The sequence below is a fragment of the Gastrolobium bilobum genome, unplaced genomic scaffold (assembly GCF_033153095.1).
Source record: "Gastrolobium bilobum isolate Gb01-03AN ecotype WA unplaced genomic scaffold, APGP_CSIRO_Gbil_v1 utg9634, whole genome shotgun sequence".
Lineage (NCBI taxonomy): Eukaryota > Viridiplantae > Streptophyta > Magnoliopsida > Fabales > Fabaceae > Gastrolobium > Gastrolobium bilobum.
The window spans coordinates 8,223-19,821 of NW_026897818.1; the positions used below are offsets into that span (position 1 = coordinate 8,223).

Below are 11,599 nucleotides of genomic sequence, written 5' to 3' on the forward strand. Positions count from 1 at the left end.
AGCACCCCAAAGATTATTCATAATATCACAGGTCATTTTAATACGAGTAATTCCATAGCTAGAGACAAGAGTTTAGTCAAAATTCATAATGTTTAATAATAATCGTTAGATAAGTCAAAATGAAAAAATTACCCATATTTTCAAAAGTTAATAACAACGACAACTTATTTAAGCAGGAATTTCAGGTAAAAAACTTAGGGCTTTGTTTTTCTCCTTTCACATGAGAAAAGAAATTTTTCTACACGCACATTCTTAAGATAGATCTCACCATTAAGAAATTAAATAAAATAAAAAAATAAAGTACACATATCGATGTATGAGTGTTATAAAAAATACTTTTTTTTTTGGAAACTGATCCTAATTACCTCTTTGAGGTCAGAACCCTTCGGTATTCCCACGGGTTCGACTCTTTGAGCCGCCTATGGGACTAATCCAGAGTTCGGGTGCGAGTCCAATGATTACGGTACTTATGCCCCTCTCCAGATGGTGTTGGTGGGATTCGAACCGAGATCATCTCCCACCACTAAGTTCTCATGCTACCAACTGAGCCACCACATTTGGGATTCCAACAACATAAGAAAGTATTTCGCCAAAAACTTATCTCACTTTGATTTCCGTGTGGGCCCCACTATATGCCCTTTCTGCCAGAAATAGAAAACTTTTCCTGCAATAGAAGTTTGGCTTTCAAATTTTTTTTGTACAATAGCAAAAAATTTTCTCATATATAAGATCCACATTTATTAAAAAAAAAATGCTACACAAAAATTGAAATATCGTTAAAAAAAAATTCTTTTATAACATAAGAAATTGTTTTTCGAAATTATAACCCCTATTTGTATTTTGAAATAGAATATTATATTTATATTTTTATACTTACTTTAACTACTTTTCTTCACACCGTTACATCTTAATTTCAACCAACAAAACAATAGAGATTTATATAATTAACAGACAAATCTTTTCGGTTCTTTTCCTCTCCCAACAACGGTGTAATTATTTTTCCATGTTTCAAAGAGTTTTTTTATAAACTTCTTTTTAGGAAAGTATTAGTACTTGTCAATAATTAATAATTAATATTTATGAAAAAATATTTATTATTTTAAAGAACATATTTACATGTCATTAAACAATCATATTTTGATGTTTTTTTTTTTTTTTCTTTTTCTCCTCTTTCGTGGAAATAAGAGAATATAAAAAAGGAGAGATTATATTTATATTTATTATTGAAAAATTTTACAACTCTTATTACTAAATAAATCACTATTGATTTCTGTCAATCTACTGTTATAATTCATTGGGTACACTTATTAATTTTTAATAAATTATAACTGTTAGATTGACCAAAATGAGAGATGATTAGTAAAAAATTTCAGTAATAAGTTTAACCGCTCCCATATAAAAATCATCAAAAATGTACCCAAAGATAATCGTTTTACATAAAATGACACAAAATTATATTATCAAGGTGCGGTTATACTTACCATCATTTTAGGTTTACTACTTGGTTGGTTATCGTTAAATTGATTTGAAATCAACGGCCGGAAAATGAAAAAAATTAACTGACGTTGATTTTAAATTGATCAAACAGTAGCCAATAGATAGTAAGAGTGGTAAACTTAAAATGATGATAAATATAACCTTCTCCATTAAGGAAGGGAGCAATTATACTTATCATCATTTTAGGCTTACTACTCTTGCTACTTGGTTGGTTATCATTAATTAATTTGAAATCAATGGTTAAAAAATTGAAAAAATCAATTACCGTTGATTTCAAATTGATCAAACAATAATCAATTAGTTAAAAAGAGTTATAAGTTAAACGGAAAAAGAATTCTCATGTTGCAGGAGACCTCTCTTCTCATGTTAGTGAGAGTTCGTTTTGCATGCAATAAATTTTTTTGTTTTCTTTTTTTTTATGTGTGGGCCCCACTATGAATTTGAGTGTGTAGGAAACTCTCCTCTTGTCCAATAACATGAGAAATGCATTGCCCTAAGTTAAATGGTGGTAAATATAAGTATATAACCTTCAGAATTATGAAAGATGAAGTTATACTTACTATCATGTTAAGCTTATTACTCTAAGGGCCTGTTTGGTGTGACATGTAAGGCATGATAGTATAAGCTTATACTATACGTTATGACATTTTTAGTTGTTTGGTATGACCACCGTATAGTATAAGCTTATACAACATAATCCCTTAATACATCAAAACGATGTATAACTTAATCCGGCCTAAGGGTGAGGGATAAGACCTGATAAGAGATTGATGTATTCAAGAAAGCACGGACACTTGTAAAAACAGGGAGAGTCGTGTCCGACACGGCGACACGCTCCGACACGGTGTCGAACACGCGGTCAACTTTTTCCGACACGTTGACCATTCCGAAATGACATTTTCGTAATTTTTTTTATAATTTTTTTTTATAATTTTTTTTATAATTTTTTTTAAAAAAAATTACTTTTTTTAAAATTAAAATATATTAATAAAGTTTCCACCTGATCATATCAATTTTATTTTTTTGTCTTTTTTCCCCTTAAGTAGATAAGAGATCATCTCAGCATCATTGTTGTCAATTCCTATCACGCTCTTGTTGTATCTCCTTCTCTCTGATCTCTCTCTCTAATATGATTTGATCTCTCTATCTGATATTATATCTCTTTCTCATCTCAGTTCTTATTTTCTTTATTAAAGCTTCCATCTTTATAACGTGTTGATGCGTATTATTAATTTAGTTTCATTTTTTTGTTAAATTATTAAATATTAAATGAAATATACATTATATAAATTAAAAATATTATTTAATATTAAAACGTGTCCCAACGTGTCGAAATCCATAATTTTTAGGATTGACGTGTCAGAGTGTCATGTCGTGTCGTGTCACGTGTCGCATGTTGTATCGGTGCTACATAGGATGTATTAACATCGTTGACCAATGTAATTCTCAAAAATTAATATATTATTTTAATATTAGTCTATTAAAATAAAAATTTATTTTTCAATATATTAATTTTTAAAATAATGAATATTTTTATTTTTATAAAAATTAATTTATATTTTGGACACACTAATCAATAAATTTTTATAAAAATTAATATCATATGACATTTTTTGAATAATTATATAAATTCTTTATTAAAGGATATTTTTATTAAAAATATATATTTTTATCATATATAGTATTATACAGTGCATTACCAAATATTAGATGATATTATCTTATACAATATATTATTTTATACAATACCGTGTCAAACGCTTAATAGTATTAAAATTCAATCAGGTCTTATACAATCAGACCTTATACTATCAGGTCTTATACTATCAGGCCTTATCTTATACTATGCATCAAACATGCCCTAAGTGCTTGTTTGAATTATTTTTTTTTAAGATAGAAGCTACTTATAAGCAAAAATTAGATCGAACAGATTATGAAAAAAAAATTTATAATAAAAAGTTCCTTTCTGTGTAATGAAAATAAAAAATTAAAAGTCAAAAGCTCCTCGAGCTATTATCAACTTTTATTAAATTGTGTGTGTGTGTTTTTTTTGAAATATAGAGATAGAGAAAATTTTCTTAAAATATGTATTTTTAAGTAAATTTTAAGCTAAAATTTTTATATATTCACCAAATAATTTTATTTTTTTAATTTTTTAACTCAAAAAAAAAAAATACATGTTGCTGTTACTCTTGCCATTAATTTAAAATAAACTGTACCCACGATCAATATTTATTTACGGGAAAAGAGTTTATCATTTTAAATAACAGAAAATTATGTCATTTTAAGAGAGATACAGACACAAAAAATTAGAATTTTAAATTAAAAAAAAATCAGTTATTTTCACTCTCCCATGATTTCTGTTTTTCCTGTATATATCTCTCCTACAATGACAAACAACAAATCCTTTATTTACATATAAAAACTCGTAAATAAGCGCTAGACACAGTCCATTCTCTTTGGTAGTCACGTTCGCCGACGGCAATCGTAATCGGAGCCACCGCATCTCCGACAAGAATCTCGAAGTCTCTCTCGTTTGATTTCCACTTCAAGTTCAAACTTCTTTCTCTGATTATGCAAAGCTCCGCATGAAACCCTAAAAATGAGTGCGGCAGGTATTTGTTTCTTTCTCCGCCCTTTTCGTCCTTCGTTTGTGTAAATTTCTACGTGAAAAGGATTGAAGGATTGATCTAGACTCTAGATTCTGTAGCTTAACTTTGTTCACTTGTTTGAAATATTTTCGCTTATACTTGTGTTTCTAAGATCAATGACTTGTTCTGGATTCAAAAAAGTGTTTACGCTCTTTTTTGGCCTATGGTTGCTTTGAAACTCAATTGAATTCCTCTGTGTGTGATATAGGAGGTGCATTTGGTGGCAATAGGGGGCTCCGTCCAGTGCCCCCCGAAAAAGGAATATTCCCATTGGACCGCATGCATTTATGTGATCTGGTATTATACATAGGGAAATGATCAATTTACACTTGTGTAAAAATAATATATTTTACACAATCTTAGTCGTTGATTTTCGATTTATTCGGTATTTTTATTAATTAATTATTAATTCTCAATAACTCTGAGTTTTTCAGTTGTACCTTGATTCTTGTATTGGCCTTGTGTTCAGGATAAGAAAGAATATCTCAATTGTCTAAAGACTGCTGGACACCAGTCTGAAAAATGCAGGGAATTCTCAAAAAAATACCTGCTTTGTCGTATGGAAAAGTAAGTTGGTTTCACTGTATTATACGCATCGTAATTATCTAGGAGTTTTTAATGCAGATTTGTTTTACTGTTGCCGTATTGTTTTTATTATTTTTAGTGTAATTTGGTAAGTAAGCAACCATGACTAGCTAACATAGCCTGACAAGTCATTAGTACTAATTTCAGAAGTCTTATATTTCAAAGGAGTTTTTGTCAAGATTTCGATAGAATCTCCCTTGAAATATGCCCATTTCTTAACAATACAGGCACTTGTAAATCAACAAAGATCCACAGCCAACCGACACCAAGGCCTCACACGGGCAAAAACAATCCAGAACCTACCTATTATTGTACTATTGTTCCACTAGAAAATGTAATAGAGTCAGTATAGGAATATTGGATTTATATAGTTTACAGTCCTAGAGCTGAGGTCTAGAAGAGGTGGTGGTTTAGCATGAGCCTGACTTTTTGAAATAGATTAGAGAGACAACGTGAGTCATCACTCAATGAGTAAATGATGAAGAGTATAACAAGCGGGACATGTAATCCAAAATAATTCTCATGAAGAAATTTGATGTGGAGAAGTTGGCATTTTTAAGTGGATATCTTGATCCGTTTTCTTATTATTCATTGTAAAATATTGATATATTACTGATGTTGTTATTATTTTTGGTACATATGGTTCTTTGGTTTGTTTTGACTAGAGTTTTGTTATAACTGGTTGTCCATGAACTATAATAATTGGTATCTTGCAGGAACTTGATGGCAAAGCAAGACTTGGCAGAACTTGGTTTTAAGGGAAGTAATGTAGAAACTCCTGGAGAGAAAATTACCGACAGGATTGATAATTGAGACCATTGAACCCAAAGAATTAAGAATGTATATTACTTTTGAGGTTAACTTTTGGTAATGTCGTTTTCCCGTTGTTATTCAATTCATTTGATAAGCAAGATGTCTAACCATGGAATGGTGTCAACGGTATGTCGGTGAACAAAAAATGATGGACACAGTTTGTCTCATTCCCTCAACCAGTCATGTGGTTATACTTACATGGAAGTGGATTACTATTGCAAAGAGGCATTTTGTTCACGGCTCTTTTTCCTTAATGTAGTGGGCAAAAAGCAAAGCTGAGGAGCATTTTTGGGAATTCCAAGTTCACTACAGTTTTTTCAATATCAGTTCGAGAATCATTTGTAATTTCTTCTGTGCCGTAAAGACATATTAATATGTGTTTATGAACAAATCTTTTATCAGATGAATATTTGGTCTTAAAAGTCGAATTCTGTGCGCGATTTAAATCGAATATGAAATGTCGTTTAAAGGGACAATGATTTATTTATTTTTAATTAATTCTCGAAGGTTGTTTACTACCCGCTGACTCTCAATAATTGCAAAACCTGTATCTAGTTCAATTAAAGTGAGTCTTGGGACAATCTTGTGTAGTTGCTCTGTACAATAATGGAGTAATGCAATTTTATTACCATCTGACTTATTAGTTGATCTCTGTAAGGATGGAGTGTGATTATATATCTGCTCTAGCTCCTCAAATAGAGTCTCAAGTCTCATGCAGAGCAGTGTTTAACCCCAATGGTCTTGGATTTGGGCTTTGCGGGTAATATAAGAAGAACCTCCGTGGAGTTGAAGTTTAGTGTTTGTACATCTTCAATTCTTTATACAATCTCTCTGTCTGTCTCTCTCTCTTTTTAATGGTTTTCATATTTGCAGTATGTATTCTGTCATTACAATGTTACAAAAACTAAGCTAGCAGGAGCTAAATCCGAAGAGAAATGTACAACAAAATATAATTTTAAACTTTTGGCTTTTCTTCCATTTGTAATGAAGTTGCTGAATTATTTATAAATCAGTATCTATCTCTTTCTGTGCCTCGATGACACCGCTACATCTCCAGCATTTATCAGTTCCAAGATGGCTGTTTTTTTTCTTACTCTTTCTCCTTCCATGGCTACCCATTTGAATCTGCAACATCAACTACTCAACTACTCGTAAGCTTCCTCTCTTTCTCTTTATTACTTTAACGTTAATATACTTTGCAATGAAGAGTGACACTCCTTTATCCTGTAAAAGGAATAATATTTGAAATATATATTAAGCACATTACATATTAATGTCAAGCACAATCTTGTTCCATTTTGAAGATTTTGCTACCTGAAATTGGTTTTCATATATATACACTTAAGGGATTTGTGCAGATTATACAGAAGATAATAACGAAATTTCTGAGTTTTGAGGATGAGCAACCGAATGGGATGTAGTTTCCATTATTGGTATACATTCTTTCGCTACCCCTTTTGCCCCATTATGAAATTAAGCGTCTCTATTTTCTTATTTTCCCCGTCTAGTAAAACTTCTCCAGAAATAAGCCTATTATATGTTGAATCAGAGTTCACCAAAGTATCAACGCAGTTGCTATTATATGTTGAATCAGAGTTCATCAAAGTTGTGTTAAAACTTGGTAGGAAGAACTTTAATAAGGTCCTATCCGGCTTGAATTGGACTAGTCGAGTAATCGATCATGGATAATATCTAAAAAAGAAATTCACCAAAGTAATTTTGAAAAAAAAAAAAAAAATCACCAAAATTGTTGCAAGGTCGCATTTTCATAGAAATTAAAATTTTATCTTCTGTTGCTGTTGTTTACGTCCTTGGGATGATGTATCGTTAAGGCAATCGAAAGTTTTCAAACCGAGTGTCCTCTTGCTAAACAGGGGAGGGATGCTCCCGTATCGTATGTGAGATATATTACCAAATAATAATTTATATATGACAAATAATTCATTCACAAATGTATATGTGTGTGCGTCTGTATGTGAAATTAAGAAGTAGCTTACTATATTGGTTCACTAGTTTCAATTGATGTGTGTGATGTCGTTTTTTCTCTATTCATTTAAGCCATTGCATCTCTACTATTCCTGAAAAGTTTATGCAACCCGTGTTTCTTCCAACAGCAGATCCTTCAGATCAGATATCAGAAAAAAGACAACAGCCTGTGCCCTTCAACATGCCAATTCGAATGCTATTGAGGAAAGTAACAATAGCTCTTTGAATAATGGTCTGTTAGTTGGATCTTTGTCTAGATGTTACACGTCCTTAAGGAAGTGCTCATCATTGGTAGCATCAGCTAAGGATCATTTTTCATGTACTGATCAAGGCAAAGAAGCAGATAAGGTTTCTAATGTTGCATCCAGTAGTCAGGAAATGGAATTTAATAGGGTGGATTGTGTTGTATGTGTATTGCACGAATCTGCTAGGAGTTTTTCCCAAGCAGTTGAGTCACTTGGACTAGCAAGGAGTGATCCAGGGATTGCAATGGCTTGGATTGGGAAGGATGTGCATGAGTGGCATAGACGTATTGCCTATCAGGTATATGCAACTAATTGTTCTTTGGTAAAGAAATATGTAGTATTCTCCTCCAAGTTTTAATGTAGTTATCAGGTATATGCAGCAAATTGTTCTTTGGTAAAATGTGGTATAAGCATTTTAATGAGATGGGGCATAGAATTATTTTCTGCCCTGAGAAATTAACATGGACAGTTGATTGGATCTAATAGAAAAAATAACTGATGACTGCTTACACAGGTTGCAGTTTATTCTTTAATGAAAACAGCAATTGATTTGGAGATGTTGCTTTCACATGAACGACAGAATGAAATTTCCCCTGTTAGAGAGATGTAAGCTTTTACTGTTTTCTCTTGCTTTCTAATAAATAACATGTAGTTGGGAGGTGCTTTACTTGTAAATAGCAACATTAACAGATGTAAGGGACCTAACAAGCTAGAATTTTATCAACTTTCTATGATTGGAAGAATATTGTGCCTAATAGTATATTATTTTTCCCATTTCTACTTTTGCTAAACAAGTTATGACTAGTAATTGTAAGTGCAAATTACCTTTTGGGTTCTTAACAAATATCACGTGGTCCAATTTAATCTCTTAAAAAAAAAAAAAGTCGACTCGTGAAACCCATATTAATCCTTTTGAAGGCCTAACATGGGTCTTCTTTGAATTGAATTTCAGAGGGACCACGATTTCAATTAACTGGGCCTATTTTGAATTTCAAAACTACCACAAGTCGAACTTTTTTTTTTCTTTCTAAGAGATTAAAATGGGCCCTTGATTTGCTGAGTACCCAAAAGTTACTTTACTCTAATTGTAACTACAAAACAGACTCATACAACTCATGTAAGCATTGCTCGAATCTGAGTTACTTTTTTTTTTCTTTTTTCAGTTTGACCCCATTAGTAAATCAGATGGGGGAACACATTGAAATTCAACTGAAAATGAGGCATCCATATTTGTTGCAGTGGTTTAGCGACACCGAAATGCCACAAATAGCAGGATATTTTATTCCACTTCTAAAAAAGTGGTCTGTGGAATATGCAGGAAGGTTTGCTTGTAACAATCTTGTTTTTAGAAACATATATTTGAACCTTGGATGGAAATCCTTTTTCTTAGTCCGCCAATGTCTTTTCATTAACTTGACCTCCGAAGTTATTCTTCAAGTTGATGATTTTACTTGCATTTCTGTTAGATTCGCCTATTATTCAGAGGAAGGATTTAGCCTGACAAAAAAGTATTCAGCGGTATTGCAGGAATAATTGTGGCTGTAACCTGCTGTTGTGCAGTAGTGAAATTGGGCTCTAGGCACAAATGCTGCTCCTTATTTGTATTGTCTCTTAAGGATGTTTTAGTCAAGCTCATGGATTTTTCACTCAATCTTGCATCTGTGGACAAGATACACCTGTTAGCAAATGAGGCAGGATTTGAACTGAATTTCTTGTCCCATTTTGGTGGGAAGGTTCTCCCCAGTGAAAAAACTGAGGACCTAGAGTTTTGGATTGGTTTGGCCCATAAGAAACTATTGAAAGCTTTCTGTGAAGAAAGCATCATTACAAACAAGCAAAATTTTCAGCACAAGGTTAACTTGCAAACTCATGCAGAGATTCATGGATTGTTAGAACTTAATCTGAATATAATATTTACTTAAGAAATTTGTCTCATTCACGTCGAATGCTGTAAAGAACCAGTGTTAGGTGATGGCCTTCTTAATGATTTATATTATCTTTTAACACACCTCCTCACGTAAGAGTCCTTTAGGCTTAAAGCGTGGATATTGTACAGGTCCAATTTTTAGTTTACCTTGCGTTTATTTAATTCCAATAGAAAGTGGATTAGGTGAGGATAGAACTCGTAACCTTGTGGTCACTGAAGCTCTGATACCATGTAAAAAACCATTTTAATCCAAAACTTTAAGGTGTTGAGTGAGGGCCTTTTTAATAGTTTATATGATTTTCTAACTAGGGGGTGTGTTAGAAATAATATAAACCATTACCCAACACCTTAAGATTTTGGGTTAAATTGATTCTTTACATGATATCAGAGCTTTAGTAATCACAAGATCACGAGTTCGATCTTTACTGTCCCCTATTTTTTAGTGGAATTAAATAAACACAAGGTAAACTAAAAATTGGACCTGTGCAATATGCACGCTTCAAGCCCAAAGAGCTCTTGCATGAGGAGGTGTGTCAAAAGATAATATAAACCATTAAAAAGGCTCTCACCCAACACCTTAAGATTTTGGATTGAAATATTTCTTTACAAATGCCAGAAACATTTTGGCAAATATTTTAGATCAAATTTCAGTCCTGTTTTCTAGATGCATAGTTGACATAAAGGACATACTTTGTCAGTGTGTAATTTTCATTTTTAGTTTCACTAAAACGGAAAACAGATATTCGTAATCATGCTTTACATGATCATATGCCTTGCCAAATACCTGATCCTGTTAATCTCATTATTTTATAGGTGCAGTGGTTATTTGGCATTCTGCATTAAGATAATTGTTCATGGTGTGTCTTTTACAGATTCAATCAGATAGTTTGGCCACTTTGGGACTTTTTGCATATCTTGGAAGAAGGACTAGAATATTTTTGTCAGCAATGGGCATTAAGGATCCAGACGAAATGGTTAAGGATTTCATCAGGTAGGTCTCTTTGCACGTTTATTGCATTTTAAAATTTCAATTTTCAAGATACTGATACTGAAGATCAACGCATTGGTTTAAGTTACTTGGAATGTGGCATTCTTTTCATTTATCCAGAATTTTCCTCCATCTCAGTGTACCAGCTTTTCATGGAGGTTAGTCACTGTTAATTCTGCCAATGCAGATGTTAAATACTTTTTTTGTGTTGAGATTAAATGTCACTAATTTTGATCTATACTGTTTTTCAGGTAGTAACTGAAGAGATAGGATGGCTTGATTTTTATGCTTCGTATGATCAAATAAACTGCCAGGAGAAAAGGTCCAAACATCATGCTTGCCAGGCTGAGAAAGAGATAATTTATCCTGTAGTTTTTACCGTGTGTTATGATGTATTTTCTGGATTTGCACACTTCAATCGCTCAACTCAACAATCATTGGACACAGCTTCACTCTCATACTTGCTTCACTGGTAACATTTAATTTTTACATCATTTTTACTATTTTATGTTTCTGTCTGCCTAGAGTTTCTATTCACCTTGTATGTTTTTCCTTCTTTCTCGACATTCTTAGTCAGGGGTTGCTAAGTATTTGTCTGCAAGATCACTGGGCTGCTTATGACAAATCAGGGTAGGCTGGTTTTGGTGGATTCTTTTACTCAATATTTTCTCTCGTATGAGCTAATTTTCTAAGAAAACAAGGAAATAATTATGATTGAATTTGCGTTCTATTTGCAGTGAATCACTTAATATGGTGGATCATGCTGCGTTTGACAACCATACATCATGTATACGAAGTATAAATGGAACCAAGTTACCTTTTGTGTTTGAAGCACGGCAGAAGTCACATGATTTAACAACAGAAGGATGTCCAAAAAGTAATTCTCAGAACAGTTCTGTATTCGAAA

The 11,599-nt window shown here is 32.5% G+C and overlaps 1 protein-coding gene across 1 annotated transcript; it reads left to right on the forward strand.

Moving 5' to 3' along the window:
• Window positions 1-3,925: 3,925 nt before the first annotated feature.
• On the forward strand, window positions 3,926-5,991 carry LOC133310594 (cytochrome c oxidase assembly protein COX19-like). Its single transcript, XM_061511553.1, has 4 exons — window positions 3,926-4,112; window positions 4,357-4,445; window positions 4,618-4,715; window positions 5,450-5,991. The coding sequence occupies exons 1-4, from the start codon at window positions 4,100-4,102 to the stop codon at window positions 5,544-5,546; spliced, it is 297 nt and encodes a 98-aa protein (XP_061367537.1). The 5' UTR covers window positions 3,926-4,099; the 3' UTR covers window positions 5,547-5,991.
• Window positions 5,992-11,599: the final 5,608 nt, after the last annotated feature.